We start from the raw sequence: 20,704 nt of genomic DNA on the forward strand, positions 1-20,704 counted from the left end.
AAAATTTCTCACTACTTCTAAAGGTTGCTCTTATTGAAATGATGGAAAAATTATCAGAAGACTAAAAATTCTTCTAGCAAGTGAACTGATGCATTTATTAGCCTCCTTTAATGGAGTGTCCTCACAGGATGGTGAAACACTACAGACATGTTATATTCTTTCCCTGGATCCTTTTGCTAACCTTTTCTGTGTTCCAATTCACAAATGTACATATTCTGAACTATATGTCTCTTTTTCATTTGTTTGTAAATTATAAAATTATTTCCAAGAGCCATCCACACAAAAGATAGATTTTTAAAATAAGGCCTTTGGAAACTGATACCAAAGGAAAAAGTGCTTAATATATGATGTTTTTTCAGTTAATACTTTGGTTCATGAGAAATTGGTGAAGTATATTTTAGTACTAATGGAACTCTAGTATATTAACTCTTAGTAGTGATATAACTTTTCGTTTTTGGTCTGGTAGCATTCTTTTAACATTTATAGCATGTTTACTTTTAAATTGGAAAGAGATTTTGTAAAGAGATTGTTATAGGCCTTTAATGTTAAGTACGTAAATGTTTTTGAGAAAGCTCACCTGGAAATACTTAATGTTCGCACACCTGTGGCCGTGGTAGGCATGGCTTCTGTGGAAAGCTTCTAAGAATATGAACAGATTTTCATTTGGTTGAGTTACTTGGAATGGTAAGAAGATGAATAGATCGATTAGGAAGGCTTTGAAGAAGACTCTCCCTTGACCTCTTGTTTACAGGCTGTCCCACCTTCCCATGCACCTGAACCCCCTTTAGGAAAAGGAAGGAGTCAATTAAAGTGGGACCAAGGGACCCACCTCCAGACTGGTACCACCCTTTGCCGTCCCCCACAACTTGTTTAGTCTTTGGAAAATGCAAAGCTACAGGAGGTTACCTGTCTGCACACAGCCAGACCTCAGTGTCTTGCCCCAGAAAGTTATTATTGGCCGTGGACTTTTGTGTCTTCTCTGTCCTCTGACTGTGCCCACCTGCCCACGCAGGCTTTGAGTTGCAGATCATAATCGTTCTTTCTTGGGAGTTTAAAGTTGATGGAGGAGAACAGCCATCCCTCAACTGCACTCTCTAGCGTTTGAGTTGGTTTTCACTGTTATTTCCAGTGCCCACTCACTGTTTCCACATCACAGACTCTCAAGGGAATGGTTGAATTCTATCTCCCAAGTTCGTTGCTGGTCTTGAGGCACAGAGTGACCTGATTCTTTTTTTTTTAATTAGGGTATAATCAATTTACAATGTTGTGTTAGTTTCAGGCATACAGCAAAGTGAATCCGTTATGCATATACATCTATCCACTCTTTTTTTGATTCTTTTCCCACATAGGCCATTACAGAGTACTGAGTAGAGTTTCCTGTGCTATACAGTAGGTCCTTATTAGTTAACCTATTTTATATATAGTCGTGTTTATATGTTGATCCCAGTTCTTCCAATTTATCCCTCCCCCCGTACCCCCTGGTAATCATAAGTTTATTTTCTACATCTGTAACTCCATTTCTGTTTTGTAGATAAGTTCATCTGCACCCTTTTTTTAGACTCCACATATAAGTGATATCATATGGTATTTGTCTTTCTCTGTCTGACTTACTTCACTCAGTATGACAATCTCCAGGTCCATCCATGTTGCTGCAAATGACATTAGTTCCTTCTTTTTCATGGCTGAGTAATATTCCATTGTATATATGTACCACATCTTTATCCATTCCTCTATTAATGGACATTTAAGTTGCGTCCATGTCCTGCCTATTGTAAATAGTGCTGCAGTGAACATTGGGGTGCATGTATCTTTTCGAATTATGGTTTTCTCTGGATATATGCCCAGGAGTGGGATTGCTGGGTCATATGCCTGATTCTTGAGAGAGAGAGACTTACATTCAGTTACTAGCCAGCTTGGGGGAAGCCCTGTGTCCCACACCTCAAGCACTTCTCTGACCTCTCCCGACAAGGTCCTGTGCCCTGAGCCTCACCTGCTGTAACCCCAGGACAACAGAGCAGGGCAGGACATTGGGACCTGATGCCCAGCCCTGTCCGCCTTGCTCCGCTCGGCCGGGCAGCACCGAACAGCCCCTCCACTCTGCCAGCCTCCTCCCTCCGCTCCCCAACTCCAAAATCCCCCTTTGTCTCAATACCCTGGAACCACTGCTAAAGTCTGGTAGCACCTTTCCTGGTCTCTGTGGATAGTCACTGTTCTCAGCAACTCTTCTGTGTTTTAGATTTTCCATCCTTTTTCAACAGGCTTAGAACAGAGACTACTTGTTTTATAGAGAACAACTCTCTGGAATAATTCTTAAACATCATGTTAATGTTCAACTTCATAAATATGGGGGCTGAGAGTCCTTTTTTAAGCTGAGCAAGGGCTTCAAAACTAATAATACCTTTACAGAGAAGAAGCAGTAATATCCCTACCCATTCATGATAAGACACTGTTTCTGATTCTGTTCTAGAATCACATAGAGGCTTATCAGTTTGGGTCATGCATTCGTTTACCAATGATTAATCAAACTTTAAGGGCATCCTGTACCAGGCCCTGTGTCAGAGACATAGTTTTTGCCCTCGAAGGGCTCAGAGCTCAGTGTATTTTGATTGAAAGGAAGTGTCCGTTATTCAGAGTGCTCAAGGAGAAGAGGGTTCTCCTTTCTCCCCTGTTCTCTTTCCCCCCCTGTGACCACCTCAGAGCAAGCACTCCGTAAGTATCCCCTTCTTTTCTTAGTGCATTTATGCAGAATTGATGACTGTAACCTTGGGACTGCCGATTTCTTTTTTTGTTTGTTTGCCGTGGAATGTACATTTTATTATTTTTCTTTTTTATGAAGATATAATTGACACATAATATTGTATTAGTTTTCGGTGTAAAACCTAATGATTTGATATATGTACATATTGTGAAATGGTCACCACAATAAGTCTAGCTAAGATCCATCACCACACAGAGTTACAGAATTTTTTGTCTTCTGATGAGAACTTTTAAGGTCTACTCTCTTAGCGTCTTTCATAGGTACAATACAGTATTGTTAACTATATAGTCACCATGCTGTACATTACATCCCCAGGACTCATTATTTATCATGTAACTGGAAGTTTGTACCTTTTGACCATCTTCACCCATTTCATACTGCTCCCCCATCTGTTCTCTGTATCTATGAGTTCAGTTTTGTGGGTTTTTTTTTTTTTAAGATTCCACGTATATGTTAGATCATACAGTATTTGTCTTTCTCTGTTTAACTTATCTCACGTAGCATAATGCCCTCAAGGTCTACCCATGTTGTCGCAAATGGCAAGGTTTCCTTCTTTTTATGGCTGAGTAATATTCCATTGTGTGTGTTGTGTGTGTACATATTTTCTTTATTTATTCATCTGTCTGTAGAGACATTGTTTTTGTGTCTTGCCTGTTGTAAATAATGCTGCAACGAACATGGGGATCCAGATATCTTTTTTTTTTTTTAATTTATTTGTTTTTGGCTGCGTTGGGTCTTCGTTGCTGCACACGGGCTTTCTCTAGTTGTGACGAGCGGGGGCTACTCTTCGTTGCGGTGTGCGAGCTTCTCATTGCGGTGGCTTCTCTTGTTGTGGAGCACGGGCTCTAGGTGCACGGGCTTCAGTAGTTGTATCATGTGGGCTCACTAGTTGGGGCTCGCGTGCTCTAGAGCACAGGCTCAGTAGTTGTGGCGCATGGGCTTAGTTGCTCCATGGCATGTGGGATCTTCCCAGACCAGGGCTCGAACCCGTGTCCCCTGCATTGGCAGGCAGATTCTTAACCACTGCGCCACCAGGGAAGCCCCAGATATCTTTTTGAAGTAGTGATTTCATTTCCTTAGGGTAAATACCCAGAAGTGGAATTGCTGGACCATATGGTAGTTCTGTAATAAAATGCTAATTTCTCTTATCTACTCTCTATTAAATTTCCTTCAGTGCAGTAAAGCAGGACCCTTGATACTAGTGAACATTCAGGTGTATATATTTTCATTTGGACTTTGAGATACCCTAAGAAATAGTCACACGTCTTTATTTTCTGCTGTCTCGTCAGTGTGGATTGTACAAAAAGCCAAGGGCAAACACGTGTCATGGTAGCAATGAGTCCTCGCCCCAGCTACTCAGGTCGCCCACATGTTTGTAAGTGTGCAGCTGAGAATCAAAACTTTTTTGTGGTAGAAGTTCAGTCCGGTACTTATTGGATACAAATAATAATAAACACTGTTTATTGTTTAAACTTAGTTTAAAGTGACCTGGTCTTTGTTCTATTTGGACCTGAACATAAATTCAAAGAAAGGTCTAGCATTCATTACTCATAAAATTGAAGTTTAAGAAAAGGGTTTTTACAGAAGAACAGATTTAATATTTTTTATAAGGGAACAAAAAATTGAGTGCTCTGAAATTAATGATTTAACTAGTTAGAAAACTCTTTCAGAGGATACATTTCTTTTTGATAACCCCATTAGCTTTCTTTATAGATGCAGTATCTTTATTATAAAGCTCTGGACAATTTTTAATTGCCTGAGTTTATTAACAAGCAATTCTGTGCTAACCTCTGGAATCCTAGCATTTTTAGAGAGTGAAAAAAAAAAATCTCATGTAACATTTCTGTCAGCCTCTTTTTTTTTTCTTTTTTTTGGTGCTTACATAGAATATCTCCAAGCAACATCTTTTAGAACAGAATCTTTTTTTAAATAAGAAAATATCCTTATAAAGAAAGGATAATTATTCTTTAAAAAAAATAAAGAAAGAAAAACACTAAGTCAGATGAAGTTGATGGTGCACTGGTTATTTTTTCTGAATGCCCGAAACAAAAAGTATTATTCTAATGATAAGCCATCCTATCAACATTTCTCTCTCTGTTAAAGCCTAGTACATATTTTGGATTGGAAACAGGTAATCTCTTTGCACGATAAACTTGATAGAATAGCCAGAAACAATTTCTTTTATAAACGAATACCTTAAAATATTGTTTCATGGGAGTTCAGACGAAGAAGAGAAATTTCATTAGTCTCATTTATAGTGGGAAGGAGAGAATCTTTTCAAGAGGGGAAGGAATTTGCTACAAACCTAGAATAACCATTTTAAATTCTAAACTATTATGAAACACAAGATCTCAGATCACTGTTCTAAGTTCTTAAACTTTATTTGTTGTGTTGCTCTCCTTACCATAGTTCAGGCAGCTAAAACAGGATAACTCTTGATTCTTGGGGTCTCATTTCCTCCTGCTTTCCACTGTGAGTCAAGACATGTTTTTCTTTGACTTAGAATTACACTGCTTAAAAGAAATTCGGGCAATCGTGTAACTCACATAGTCTAGGACACTTGTTTTTAGATTTGGGGTCGTTGCCATCTGAATTGTGACATCAGTATTCTCTTTTCTCTCTTTCGTGTTTCGTGGTTCGTACATTGCTCGATTCTCCCAAAACGGTCTGGACGGCAGCGTCTGACTTCTCTCATTCTGCGGGTGGAAGCACTGCTTGGTTGGCTCCCACTTCTGGAACGAGAATCTGATGCTCATTGTGTCGCTCTGGCAGAGGGAGTTGGGGCCACCTGTCAGGGTGGAGTGATTCCCACACACACACACCACGCCGTGCCAGTTTTAAGGCAGCAGAGATGCCAGGCGTCGAGTGGTGAAGAGGGTAGCTCCTACAATGTGATGCTTTTTTCTGAAAGAAGAGCCTCCCACTTGAAAGCAGTGCCAAATCCGAGGCGCAGCGCTTCATTAAATTGATCACATCTGTTGGCACTTGTGGGTGTTGGCACTGACAAGTGTCTTTCTGTTAGTGCGTGTGGGTGTTTTATTCCCGTCCCCCCCCGCCCGTGCTCCTTCCCCCACCCCCATCCCCACTGCCTATTAGCCTTTGCCTCCCTTTACCTAAGTGATTGGATTATCTCAGGTAACAGAGACATACACTGAAACAAAGAAAACACTTTCTAAACCAGTCTTTATTAAGTTCTGGATTATAAAGTGTTGATGTTTGCGAATGCTGCACAATTGTCCTAGTTGTGTTCTTAAGTGATGAGCGATGTTGCGCGGTGTAAGGATAGCTTTTTAGGGTTTTTTTAAAAATTTCCTCTCCTGGGTCATTGGTGCTTAAAATTTAGCAGACTGGATGGAGATGAGATGGAGAGTACTCTGTCTGAGCCTGAGATGCTTACACAGAGCTATGCACCAGTTAGAATTCCCTATTTGGGGAATATATTTTTGAATAAAAATAATTCATAAATGCAACTGCACTGGAGGCGATATCTGCCTCTCAGGATATTTATTTTTACTGTTTTGAACAGTTAATTCTAAATTTAAAACTAAAATAATCAGTTTCTCTTATGCCTTTTTAATATTACTTATGTAATTTTTAAAAAATAATTTATTTTAGGGAATGCCCTGGCGGTCCAGTGGTTAGGACTCCGCACACTCACTGCCGAGGGCCCGGGTTCAATCCCTGATCGGGGAACTAAGTTCCCACAAGCTGTGCAGTGCGGCCAAAAAAATTAAAGTAAAATAAATAAATTTTAAAAATAATAATTTATTTTGAAAAAGAGTCTCTTACATGATGGAGATTCTTTCCTTATGAGGGGGTTCAAAGACTAAATTAAAAGTGAAAAGACTTGGGCTTCCCTGGTGGCGCAGTGGTTGACAGTCCGCCTGCTGATGCAGGGGACGCGGGTTCGTGCCCCGGTCCGGGAAGATCCCACATGCCGCGGAGCGGCTGGGCCCGTGAGCCATGGCCGCTGAACCTGCGCGTCCGGAGCCTGTGCTCCACAGTGGGAGAGGCCACAAGAGTGAGAGGCCCGTGTACCGCAAAAAAAAAAAAAAAAAAAGTGAAAAGACTTGACTTCTGGCTGTATTTGTTCACATTAACAAATTAATAACTTTTTGGTATTAAATACCATCTCATAATTGCCTTCAAAATATAGTAATATAGTAAGGCTTCTAATAGACATGGAAATAAATGAAACCATTGACTCAACAAATATTTACTGAGTGCCAGCTGTATGCAAGGTGGCCTCCTGTTATCTGTTTCAGTTGCCTTATTAAAATGCTCAAAGTTGGAAATAAAAGAGTAGCTTGCATTAGTTATTAAGTAAAAACATATAAAAACACAAGTCCAAGTTTATCTAGATTAGCTGTATATATTGGCAATTATTAGCGTTAGTCACCTTGACAAATTAATACTCAAGGAAAATCTTAAATTGGGGAGTTACATGGGTAAAACTGTGCTAGAGGAGGTCTTATTACCAGAAGTCTGCTAGGCTGGGCTGTCCCCAAACTCAGGACCACTTTCCCAGTTGATTAATTTTTATGAGGCCTTTCTTGATTGCCCTAGTACTAGAAACACTTTATCAATGCTGTGTAGGCTGGCCTTGGTTTATCATGCACCCATATACAACACATTCATAAAGAGGACCCCTTTGATTTATATGAAATAGTTTAAAACTACAGTTAGCTCTTGAACAGCATGGGTGTGAACTGCACGGGTGCACTTGTAGGCAGAGTTTTTTCAATACGCACTTCAGTACTACAGGACTGGAAGTTGGTTGAATCCGCGGATGTGGAACCTCGGATACCGAGGAACATGGGCCGCTGACTGTGAAGTTATACCGAGGTGTCGGGCCCTGAATCTTCCAGTTCAAGAGTCAACTGTATTAGTTTCACCCAGCTTTGTAGTTTGGATTGTGGGAAAACTGAAGTGTATGTTCATGCTTAGTCTTATGACTCCTGATAACATATCAAGTGCTAATCTGGTAGGGATTGGGGAGAAATAATTGGATTTAAATAGGCAACGAATTTCGTATTTTCCGAGTGTTTCAAAGGCAGACTTGGAATACAAACACAGCTGTGCAGATCATTTCTTAAATGAGCTGGGTCTCAGCACATGGTGTAAATAGTGCTGTGCAATAGGAAATACAGTGTGAGCCATTCAGGTCATAACAAAATTTCTACTGGCCACATGATAAAAAGAAACAGGTTAGATGAATTTTAACTATACATTTTTAGCCCGATATATCAAAAATATTATAATTTCAGCATGTAATCAGTGTACAAATGATGAAGTGTTTAACATTCTTTTTTTTCATACGGAGTCTTCAAAATCAGGTGTGTGTTTGACCCTTCCAGCACATCTCAATAGGTTAAGAGGTAAATTTCAGGTGTTCAGTAACTGCCACACCTCCTCTTGGACAGTGGCGGTCTAGAATTTGGTTTTCTGAATGTGAAGCCATCACTGGGTTTATAACTGGTCCCTGAAATTGCCACTGTTGAGAAGTGACACTCATATTTAATAAACACTGAAACTGAAGAAACTTCTTCAGCAAAGACTCATCTTCATCTTTCGCACGTTTCCACACTGGACATGTTTGAACAAAATCAGAAGTATAAGAGAAAAGTAAAGAGTAGGGCTGTCCCAGAGGAACTGTGAGAAAGATTGGAGAGTTGGAGGGAGTCTGAGTCCCTTGTGGTGAAATTATGGGGTGAGATTAGGGAGAAGGCTATCAGTGAACCTGAAGGTTGTGTTTTTTATATGTTATTTTTCTATATTCAGTGAAATCTCTGATTTAGCCAACTAAGGAAAAAATCCATTTTAAATTCCAGACAAGTGGAACGTGAGCCCATCACTTCCACAGCCCTGTAGTAATTTAACTTTGTGTTAATGCAGTGCTTTCAAGAGCAGTCCTTTGGGTGTTTTAATGGAGGAACTGGGAATTTTTTTCCTATCCAAAACCACTGGTCCGTGGGGGGGAAATTAACCCTGTTACAGTCAAGTAAAACACAAGCTAATTCAGTTTTTCTAGGAAGAAATATAAAATAATCAAGGGACTTGCCTTTAATGTTAAGAACAGGGAACATTACATTGGGAAATCATATTATGTTTCCTTAAGAGGTATGAACACAGATTGTGGGAGCAGAAGCTTAAAAAATCAAATCCAGGTAAAGGGGCGAGGAAGGGAGAAGTCCGTTTGTTTTTTTTTTGTTTGTTTTGTGTTTTTTTTTGGTCGCACTGCGCAGCTTGCAGGCTCTTAGTTCCCCGACCAGGGATCGAACCCATGCCCCCTGCAGTGGAAGCGCAGAGTCCCAACCACTGGACCACCAGGGAAGTCCCTCCATTTGGTTTCTAGTGAACTACTGAACCTGATGCTTGGTGGACATGAAAACAAATGGCTGAGGTCAGCCTACAATGCCATCTCCCATGCAGGGAGGTGTGGAGCCGGTAGGGGCATAGGAGCTAGGGTTGGGGTGTCTTTTACCCTGTGGAGGAGACTCCATGGTAATTAATGGGTTCGTTTAAGGGTTCTATTTGCATATAAACTGCTGATATGAGAAAATCCTGGAAGTGGTTGGACGCAGACTCAGGACGACGTGTTACCAGAGGAAGGGCTAAGTGAACACACGTATGCCAGGATGGAGAGGACAAGCCTTACACTGTCACCCTCCATCCATCACTGTCGTATGTCAGAAGGCATGGGCGTACCCATGCTCTGGTGTGGTGCATTGTGAGTGTCATCACCTCTGCTTTGCCAGCTGGACCCTTGTGCTCACCTGCTAAAACATGTGAGGCCTTTCTTTAAATCATATCCTAAAAGGAATTAACTAATACGTTAGCTTTAGGGTTATTTTGGCTTTTTTTTTTTTTTTTTTAAAGCCTTGGTGTCTGTGAACACTTGTCTGCTAATGATTGCTACCAAATGCCCAAAGAAAATAATAAATTCCTGGGGCTTCCGTGGCGGTCCAGGGGTTAAAACTCCGCACTTCCAATGCAGGGAGTGCAGGTTTGATCCTTGGTTGGGGAGCTAAGATCCCACATGCCAAATGGCAGGGCCAAAAAATAATAATAAATTCCAATAAATGTGTAAACACCCCAGTGCAGTCATGTCTAATGTAACAAGGCTCTGTCGTTGTGGCTCGTAACTGTGATCTCTTGGTATTACATATAAAACGTAATTAATTTCTACAAGTGAAATTATCCATAGTTTGCTTGATGGAACTAAATATTCCGATATACAGTGGTTTGCGATAAAGAGAACTTGGCTCCCAGGCACTGTGCCACCTGGGCTACTGGAGAGGCACTGCTCTAGGGCAGCAGGAGGTGGGGGGAGGCTGGCGTGGACTCGCTCTAAGAAAGCGTGTTACATGACCCAAAGTTAAAGCCAAAATGGGCTGTCACGGAAAGTGTCATGGAAAGTGACACCCATCACTGACGGTCCTGAAGTCAAGGCCCCGTGGCCCCCTGCTGGAAACATCTTGGAAGGGATTCCGGCCTTCCCATCACTGCAAGGGAGATTATAGGCACAGCCTCCAAAAGCACTCCAGCTACTCCTACACTGTTGTTCTGTGATTCGTCAGCTCCTCGCCCCTTCCGGTAGATAATCAGGTGCTGCGGATTCTGGAGCTTGGAGGAGTTGCTCCAAAGAGCCAGGCCTGGTGCCCGGGATGCAGCGGTGAGCAAGCTTCCCATCTAGGGTGATGCTCCTTGACCTTTAGCATCAGAATCACCTTGGGGGCTGGTTCAAAGGCTTACAGCTGGGCTCCACCCTCGAGTTTCTGAGTCCGAGGTTCTGGGTGGGGCCTGAGAGTCTGCCTTTCTTACAAGATTCAGGGTGGGTCCATGGACCACACGCTGTGCGTGGCACTGGTTTAGTGCAATGGTCTCAACTGGGCGTGATCCCCTCCCACCCCCCAGGACATCTGGCAAAGTCTGACATTCTTGCTCGCCACCACTGAGGGCCGGAAGTGCTACTGGCATCTCAAGGGTAGAAACAAGGGAGGCTTTAAACATCCTATGATGCAGAGAACTGACCCACCCAAACGTCAGCAGTGCCAAGGGTGAGAAACCCCATCTGGGGAAAATACAGAAAAATCAAGCATTTGCAATAAAATGTGAGAAGAACGTAGTGATTGATTGTGCTGAGGGCAGTTTAGGTGCTACACTGGGCCTAACTTAATCTAGGGGGTCAGTTAGGGGCACCGGGGTGTGTGAGACAGACCCTGCTCTTGGGGAGTCAGGCGTGCACACAGTAGGACCACTTGCTATTGTTCTAACTGTGAATAAAGCCCAGTGAATTGGGAAGGGAGGCTGCCCAAGAGAGAGGGAGTGGGTCGCACAGCCTGAGTGACCTTTGGCAGCTGAATAAGACGGCAGGATTCTGCCAGGAACGTTCTAGCCTAAGAGAGTGGAATGTGCAAAGCCCAGTGAGCAGGTTGACCTGTGTGCCTGGAATATAGACCGAGGGAACCTGGAGAGAGGCTGTGTCGCCCAACAGCAAGGCCTTAAATGCCATTCTCAGCATTGGGACCCCTTTATCATGTCAGCAGCAGGAAGGATTGGAAAGGCTTACAGCAAGAGTGTTCGTTGTGTTTTATGGGACAGTGGATTCCAAATCAGTGAGGCTTTCTTGTTTGTTGATCATTTGGCCTGGTGAAAAGCCTTCTGGTGCCTCAACTATACAGCCAAATAAAACTTTTCTGTATTCTATTAATTCTGCCTGTTTGTACATTAAATTAGGAAATTTGACATACGGAGAGTCCCAAGAAAAGCTGAAAGGGTCAGAAAATGTTGGCCTTTGTGTCCTTTTGCTTAACTTCTGAATCTCTCCAGCCATCAGAGCCTGTTTGTGACTAGGACACTTTCCCCGCCAGCCTACTGGGCCCTTGGCAGCATGGGATTCAGTCCTGTTCACAGTTTGTTGAGAGTCCAGGGGGCTCAGCTGGATGCAGACCCTCGATATGTTGAGAGGAGTCTCCACCCACACGTAGAAAGTTCAAGGCTAGCAGCACTTCCCAACCCAGACCCCACAGCTGTTTCAGGACAGGGGGCCCAGGACTTTCATCCTGGGGTTTTGCTGATGATTCTTACATATTCACTTCACTCAGGATCTGCATCTCTCACTCACACACACACACACACACACACACACACACACACACACACACACACACACACACACACACACACACACACACACACACACACACACACACACACACACACACACACACACACACACACACACACACACACACACACACACACACACACACACACACACACACACACACACCCTTAATTGTTGGTTTCTTGCTCAAGCTGTGTAATGAGAACCAAGGTGCATCTTTTCACTGAGTAACAAGCTTGGCACATTTTGGTGACAAGGTGACAGATCAGCCACCCCCTTGCATCAAAGCCCCATTGGAAGACCCTCTCCCTCAAACCTGGGGTGGTTTTGCTGATTCATGTGCAACAAACACTGAATGCTTTCTGGGGTCCCGGCACTATACCAAGTGATTTCTTTTAATGTGTAGTTTTTAGTATGGTTTTTAATACATGCACATAGTTAAGAAAATTTAGACAGTATAAAACATTACCCGGTGAAAAGTAAGACTTCCTCCCTCTACTACCTGAATTTTTCTTCTTAAAACTATTCAGAAACTACTGTAGTTAGTTTCATGTGTGTTCTCCAGAGATATGTTTTGCATTTACAAGCATAGTTATGTAACTTTTAACACAAGTGGGCAGGTATTTCTATATATTTTTTCTCTCTCAAGTAGGGGATGTATAGGTAATGTTGCCCCCATTTTATTGATGAAGTCACTGAGACGGTTAATAAAAGTAACTTGCTCAAGGTTACTTGGTAAATGGCAGAGCTGGAATTTAGACCAGGAGTTCCGGTTTTAAGCAGAGGTGACCCAAGATTGATGGGCACCTCCTCCAAGCAGGTTCACTTTGCCCTACCTCAAACTTAAGGGTGTTTTTAATTTTTATTTTATTTTTTAAATTAATTTTTAAAATTGAAGTATAGTTGATTTACAGTGTTGTGTTGATTTCTGCTGTACAGCAAAGTGATTCTGTTATACATATATATACATTCTTTTTTTAATATTTTCCATTATGGTTTATCATGGGATATTGGATATAGTTCCCTGTGCTATAGACTAGGACCTTGTTGTTTATCCATCCTATATATAAAAGCTCACATCTGCTCACCCCAACCTCCCCCTCCATCCCTCCCCCAACCTCCTCTCCCTTGGCAACCACCAGTCTGTTCTCTATGTCCATGATTCTGTTTCTCTTTCATAGATAGGTTCACTTGTATCATATTTTAAATTCCATATATAGGTGATAACATATGGTGTTTGTCTTTTTCTTTTTTTCTTTTTTTTTTTTGTAAATTTATTTATTTATTTATTTCCTGCTACGTTGGGTCTTCGTTGTTGCACGCGGGCTTTTCTCTAGTTGCGGCGAGCGGGGGCTACTCTTCGTTGCGGTGTGTGAGCTTCTCACAGCGGCGGCTTCTCTTGTTGCGGAGCATGGGCTCTAGGCACGCAGGCTTCAGTAGTTGTGGCATGTGGGCTCAGTAGTTGTGGCTCACGGCTCTAGAGCACAGGCTCAGTAGTTGTGGCGCACGGGCTTAGTTGCTCCATGGCATGTGGGATCTTCCCGGACCAGGGCTCGAACACGTGTCCCCTGCATTGGCAGGCAGATTCTTAACCACTGCGCCACCAGGGAAGTCCCATGTCTTTCTCTTTCTGACTTAACTTCACTTAGTATGATAATCTCTAGGTCCATCCATGTTGCTGCAAATGGCATTATTTCATTCTTTTTTATGGCTGAGTAATATTGTGTATATTACTCAATATATTGTATATACTGTGTATGCACATTGTGTATATATACCACATCTTCTTTATCCATTCATCTGTCAATGGACATTTAGCTTGTTTCCATGTCTTGGCTGTTGTGAATAGTGCTGCTATGAGCATAGGGGTGCTAAACTTAGGTCTTTTAAAAATGTTTGTTCACCATCTACCTCGATAAGGAGGTGAGGGTGTCACAAAGGAACAGAAAGGAGCATCACGTGTGCCCTTTCTTCTCCTCCTGAGCAGTTCAGCTCTGGCCCCCAGCTTGCATCCACCAGCCACCCGCCAGTGGATAGCAGACCCTCCCTCCTCAGAAGGCCATTCAGGGACCACCAGTTAATACTGGAGCTCAGCCCCACCCAAGCTGCTTACTACAGCGGTCACATTTCTGGTGATGCTTTGGCTTCCCGTTGATGCTTGAGTGTCCATGCGTGTGGGCTCACTGGTCCTGCATCCTGCATCCTTCAGAGCTATTCCACGATGGTAGCAGAGCAGAGGTTCCTAAGCCACCAGGTGTTCAGAGAACCCAGACTGCACCTGGAAGGGGTAGACACTCTCAGAGCAGTGCTGGACTCCAACCCTGGGAGTTGTCGAGATTCTCAGAGCAGATTGGGGATTCCCGTCGCCCCCTGTTGTGACAGCAGCAGCGACTGCTGGGTCCTGTGCAACCAGATGCAGTGCATACACCCCCAGTGGGAGTTCTCGGCACGCCCTGTCAGAATGGCCTGTTAGGTGACTGGCCAGGTGGGAAGAAGGAACTTGCCCCCTGGGGACTCTGCCTTGAGATGTCTTTGTGGCCAGGGCTGCATTACAGTGCCTCCCAAAGGCTCTGGGCACCTGCTGGGATCCCCTTGAGAAGGGGATGTGTGTGCCATGTAGAGGGTGCTGTCTAACCAGAAATGGGGGTCTAACACACTCACCCACAGAGAAATGCTGTCCGAAGACCAAACTGTTTTTAAATTGTGGCTATTGAAGGTGCATGCTTAGAATTTTAGTTCCAGGTGTTAACAAGACTGAGCTATGTCGCATGACTTTTGTATTTGTCATTTCTCCTGACTGGCAGCTAACAAGGAGGGGACGCGTTCCACGTTCTGGTTGTTGCTAAGTATCCTTCTGGGAGCAGTGGCCATGCTGTGCAAAGAGCAAGGGATCACTGTGCTGGTAAGACCCGAGGTGCCGTCGGGGCCTGTCTCCCTGCACCCACTTTCCCTCCCGTAAGGACATTTGGGACTGCCCTGCCCCTGTGACCTCTACTGCACCCCGTTACCGGCCTTCAGTCCTACACCGTTCTGGACCAACTAATTACCTGTGCTGTCCTGCCCCTGGCGGTTTGCGTGGGAATTGACTGTCTCAGTTGCCTCTCATCAGAACTGGTGGACACGGAGTGGGGACAGTTCGTGAAAAGCGGTGATTAGCCCTCTTGGAGAGGTCCTAGGGAAAAGAGAAACAAGACTGCTGTGGCTTTTCTGGGGTGCTCTCATGTTTCAGCAGTCCTAAATAAAGCAGTGTTCTAAATACAGCAGTGTTCTGACCCCACCTCTGCTCCTGGTCCCAATTAAACACGCATTGATGTGCGTTATGTTACATCCAGCTTCCCCCAGAAACATGAGAAGAGGGCTCTGAAGAGTCCAGGCATGCACCTCCTATGTCCGATCTAAGTTGAAGCCCGAAAAAGAGAGAGGCATTGAAATGCACTCTCCTTTTTCTCCATTCCAGCCAGTTTCCCACCTTACATTATTACAGGGAAACTGAGACATTAGGGCTGTGCACGGATGTAGAGAAATGGAAAACAGAGATGTGTGTGGGGGGGTGTGGCTCGTATCAGAAGCTGTGGGAAAGAAAGAGCGGTCCGAGCTCTTTGGAGTCTGACACCAGCCGAGGCAAAGATCAGTGGTTTTATTGGGCTTGGTCTGTAAATTAAGGTTAGCCAGCTAGGAAATGGCATAGAATTACTGTGCAAAGATACCTGAATTTCATGAGTTATTTTTTTAAAGTTTGCTCTAAACCAGTGTCTCTCAACCTTGGCAGCACTGGTATTTGGGGATGGATCATTCTTTCTTTGGGGCGTGTCCTGTGTATCATAGGATATGTTCCTGGTCTCTACCCACTAGATGCCAGAAGGACACCCACCCTCAGTTGTGACAACCTAGCATGTCTCCAGACATTGCCAGCCATCCCCTGGTGGGAGGGGGAGGACGAAGTCAACCTGCGAGCAACACCGCCGTAAACCCGTGCTTGTCTCAAAGTGTGGGTTTTGAGGACCAGTAGCAGCTGCGCCACCTGGGAGGGTATTAGAAATTCATGATCTCAGACCCCACCCCAGGCCTGCTGAATCAGAATCTCCCCTTAACAAGGCCCCCAGGTGACTCCTATGTCCATCAATGTTTGAGAAGCACTACAAAATTAGGTTGAATTTACATGAATCAAGATACAGTGAAATTGAGCAGCTTTCAAAAATATCTGACTAGAATGTGGACATTTCAATGATGAATTTCCACGGGAAGGAGGAGGGAGTGCCAGACTCGTGTTTGGCTCAGTCCTCGTGACGACATGACCCCGTCATCCCTGGGTGACTGTCCTATAGCTCCCAGGCAGAAAAACAAATGGTATAAGACAGCGCAGCTCAACAGGGAGCTTCTGCCTTCTAGAAAATGGTTCAGGCCCAGGTAGAAATGGCCCTCTGTGACCCACTAAAATCATTCATCTAATGGGTGGATAAAAATCAGGATTCTGTGAAGTGATTAACCCAGCACTGGCCTGTGTATTGGATAATTAATGGCTCCCAGCATTTGTGGGAGGGGGTTAAGTAGGGAAGCCACCCTTGCTCTGAAAACCACAAATTACCACTGGCTTCTCATGATTTATGATCTTCTTTGCCACGAAGCCCCATACTAAAAAGAGCCCCGTCATTGAGGGACAGCTTGAACTGTCTACGCAGTGTATGTTCTGACCACTTTACCTGCTTCCGGCAGGGAGTTAGGCCACATGACGTTGCTTGCAGTGGCCACATTTGTAGGAAGTCCACTGCAGGGTAGAGACTAGAGTTCAAGGCCAGATGAGCCTTCAGCCTGTGACCGTAGGTGTCGTAGCTTCAAGGGCAGCCATCACCTGCTAGAAAGGAACTATCGTGATGCTACTGGAAGCTATTGGCATCAGCGGAGCTGCAGTATCACACTCCCAAGGGCCAGTGGCTCCACGTAATTGGAGTTATTTGTCATCCCCCTAAAAGTTGTGGGCAGAGGTGGCTGTCCTCCACGCAGTGGGGTCAGGCTGGCCGAGGCTCTGCCGTCTTCAGGGCGTGGTTTCCAGTGTCACTCTGAATATCTCCATCATCTCTGCCACAGCAGGACAGGAAACCGAGGGGGTCGGGTGCCCCAGTCTATGCCCAAACCTCCAAGATGGCACGTTATCACTTCTGCCCGCATCCCATAGGCTGGAACTCAGTCACGTGACCGTGCCTTCCTGCAGGGCTGGCTGTGTGCCCGGCAGGAAGGGAGATCTAGCGGACAACCAGGAGTGTGAACCTGAGAGGTCTCCGGAGCCCCACCGGAGACTCTGCATTCTGCTCCCTCTCTTCCGTGGCATTTGCCCAAATCAGGCAGCACCTGGGGTTCCTGAAGTGTAATTACTTACTTGGCTGGATTTTCAAGGTTGATGACTGCCTTTATCTTCTTAGGCGTGGCCATTGCACAGGTGTTGGCTCTTACAACTAAGGGACTTTTATAGTAAAGAAAAAAATGGAAGAGGGGCCTCTGCAGAACTTCTCCTGGGAACCCCAAAGGTCTAGCTCTCCCGCATCTTATAGTAGTCTTATATGCAGACTAACGGGGATTTACTGGATAATGAATTTGATGTAATACATGAGCTCATTTCATAGGAACGGTAGGATTTTTTGCTTTTGTTTTTAGAGCTAAAGAGGTCATCTGTGATGATCTAATCCAGGACATTTCTTGTCTAGATTCAGCAATAAAATTGTGACGGATAATTGTTACCTAATCAGAGTTAGGCTGTCCCATCGCTGATTCCTTGCTTTGCTCTCTTAGGGTTTGAATGCCGTCTTTGACATCTTGGTGATAGGCAAATTAAATGTTCTGGAAATGGTCCGGAAGGTACTACATAAGGACAGATCATTAGAGGTGAGTATCTGCTTTTGTCTCCAGCCCAGATGTGTTAAATGTCAAGTACCAGCAGATTTAAAATGCCATTTTCAAAGTATTTCTTGCGACTTTGAATTCTAAACTAGCCAGCCCTTTAAAGCACGGTGTCGGTGCGGTTCAGCCAGAACTGCTGCACCTTTGTACCTGGCGTGGCCTGAAAGCTCTGAGACGTCAGGGGCCTTGCCGTGTCCTTCCAGAACATTGGCGTGCTCAGGACTGAGGGCCTCCTCTTCAGAATGAGTCTCCTGGCCTTGGGGGGAACAGGGGTGCTCTATGTGCGCTGGAAGATCATGGGCACCGGCCCTCCGGCCTTCACCGAAGTCGACAACCCTGCCTCCTTCGCCAGTAGCATGCTGGTCAGGGTGAGTCCTGAGTCTGCCCTCCGATGGGTCCTCTTCTTTGCCCACCAGATTCCCAGCTCTCCCCTCCCTCCCTCCCCAGCACCCACAAGAGCTCCCATAAGCAGAACACCTCCACGTGTGTTTCCTCTCCCCAAGGATGTTCTAGGATGAAACCAGGTTTTTATTAGGGCGTTGAGAAGGTATAAACCCTTTGTATTTCCTTTCTAAACGAAATTAAAGAGGAGCGGTTTAGAAAATGTCAGGTTTCTTGCCAGCCTCCTTAAGTTGTCCCCTAACCCCATCACTTTGGTTATAAAGGAAATAGACATGGCGGGGTTAAGATAAAATATAACCAGATCGGCAGTATCTTTTTATTTTTATTTTTTTTGGCCACACCTCACAGCATGTGGGATCTTAGTTCCCGACCAGGGATCAAACCCGTGCCCCCTGCAATGGAAGCATGGAGTCCTGACCACCCCCTGTGGTCTCTTTAAAAGTCTATGGTGTCCAGACTTTCTTGTAAAGGTTTGCTTTTTCTGAAGGCCAAGGGTATCTTAGCTGTGCCTTCAGAGACAGAAATCAAGGACCCTAGGACCCTATACTTATGTTGTCAGGCACATGGGTGACCCCTCGGCCTCAGATTTCCTGGGTCACAGACTTTGGGTATCAGTGAGCAATCAGGGCATAGTGTCACCAGAAATATAACAAATGTATAGCAGAGTCTGGTGGCTTCACTGTATTTTTATCTATTAAAGATCTCAATGCATTTAGTAAACTGCACACTACAGCCCGTGCCCAGGTAGAACGTGGCAACATCTTGTTTGATACAACGGCTCTCCTTGAGCAGGAACATATGGATGCCTCCACAGTGAAGCTAGGGTATATTTTTGTTCCAAGTTCAGTATCAAATAAATGTTTGTTTTTCTTTTGACTGACAGGCCATAAACTATAATTACTACTATTCCTTGAATGCCTGGTTGCTGCTGTGCCCCTGGTGGCTGTGTTTTGATTGGTCAATGGGCTGCATCCCCCTCATTAAGTCAGTCGGGGACTGGAGGGTAATTGCTCTAGCAGCACTCTGGTTCTGCCTAATTGGCCTGATATGCCAAGCCCTGTGCTCTGAAGACAGCCACAAGAGACGGTAAGAGGCCGAGCTGAATTTTAACTTCCACCCTGGGTGGAGTCGGAGCATTTTGCTAAATCCAGCACTGATCATTTTCACGATTTTGTGGAAGTAATATCTAAGGACCTTTATTTCAAATACATGTTTATGGCCAGGATGAGTTCTGTCCATTTGGAATCCATGGCTGGCTTCAACTAGTGGGGAGTGAACTTGGAGCGGGGGGTTGCAGCTGACTGCTTTATCTCTCCCTCCCTCTTTCCCCGTGAAGCAGCATTTTGAGATCCTTTTCGCTGTAGGTGGTAAAGAGTAATTTATGGTCAGAACTGAGAGTGTAATTGATGTGTGTTGTGCCCATTATTTCACAATTCTGCTTCAGAAAACCCTAGTGGATGCTACAGTGATTCCTTTTCTTGTTATTTGGTACAAAATAAATTGCCACCCCAAAGAGCCTATTCTTTCTCACACCCAGAAAAGGGAAAAAAAGGTTATTGAGAAAATAATTGAGAGAAAAACAAATGTGTTTTATGAGAAAGAAAACTATTTAAGATGATTTCCTTTAAGCATAAGTGTTGATGGAATTAGATGAGTAATTTCTCAAAATAAATTCAGTTTTAAGTTTACCTGTGGCTTAAATTGGTGTGTAATTCTAAAGGGCGACAAACCATAGTCCCAATCCACTATACACGTGCAATAGGATTTTTCTAGTACTACAGGCACAGGGTCTGGGAAGGAGCCACCAAATTTGACCTGGCTTCTTTTTTTTGTTTGTTTCTTAATTTTATTGAAGTATAGTTGAGTTACAGTGTTATGTTAATTTCTGCTGTACAGCAAAGTGATTGAGTTATATTCATATTCTTTGCCATTATGGTTTATCACAGGATATTGAATATAGTTCCCTGTGCTGTACAGTAGGACCTTGTTGTTTGACCTTGCTTCTTAATTCATCCTCTTACACCTGTGGGAGATTGGGAATGATTGCCTACTTCCAGAAGTGTTCCATTGCTCTTGGCTTTCTTTTTACTTGACTGAAATTTATGCCATAGCACCCAAAAATGATATTAGTTTATTTCACATTTCATGAGGTTTAAACCAGTTAAGTAGCATTACTTCTGTTAAGTTTGGTGGGGAGCGGGGACTAAATTGGTCTAATTGGGACCAATATCCATTGAGCTATTCAATGCCTACACAGTTTAAGGTATAGTTAGGGGCAGGTGCATTCATAGGCCTCGCAAAGTAATCATTCTAACTTTATTCATATGAATTTTGTGACTTGTAAGTTTAATCCTTATGCTTGACGCTAAGTGCCTTAGTAAGATTTTTATATCTTATCCTAATGCTGCCTGGTTAGACCCTCTCTACTGATGCCATTTCTCAGTTGCTGGCATAAAAAAAAAGGGGAGGGGGACCTTTATTGTGAATTTAATGTTAAGGAGGACCTCTTTCTTGAACAGTCT

The 20,704-nt window shown here is 43.9% G+C and overlaps 1 protein-coding gene across 3 annotated transcripts in view; it reads left to right on the plus strand.

Annotated features, from left to right (window-relative positions):
• The window catches only part of TMTC4 (transmembrane O-mannosyltransferase targeting cadherins 4), a gene marked incomplete at its 5' end in the record, with an annotated part of 56,941 nt that overhangs the window by 14,061 nt on the left and 22,176 nt on the right, over window positions 1-20,704 (plus strand). For 2 of the 3 annotated variants that reach the window (XM_079721792.1, XM_079721790.1), the window contains 4 exons: window positions 14,693-14,790; window positions 17,673-17,765; window positions 17,984-18,148; window positions 19,066-19,268. In XM_079721792.1, the coding sequence (XP_079577918.1) occupies window positions 14,693-14,790; window positions 17,673-17,765; window positions 17,984-18,148; window positions 19,066-19,268 (559 nt within the window). The remainder of the gene's footprint in view (window positions 1-14,692; window positions 14,791-17,672; window positions 17,766-17,983; window positions 18,149-19,065; window positions 19,269-20,704) is intronic. The other variant, XM_079721791.1, reaches the window with a different exon arrangement.

This window comes from Hyperoodon ampullatus, assembly GCF_949752795.1.
Source record: "Hyperoodon ampullatus genome assembly, chromosome: 16".
In the NCBI taxonomy this organism is placed as follows: Eukaryota; Metazoa; Chordata; class Mammalia; order Artiodactyla; family Ziphiidae; genus Hyperoodon; species Hyperoodon ampullatus.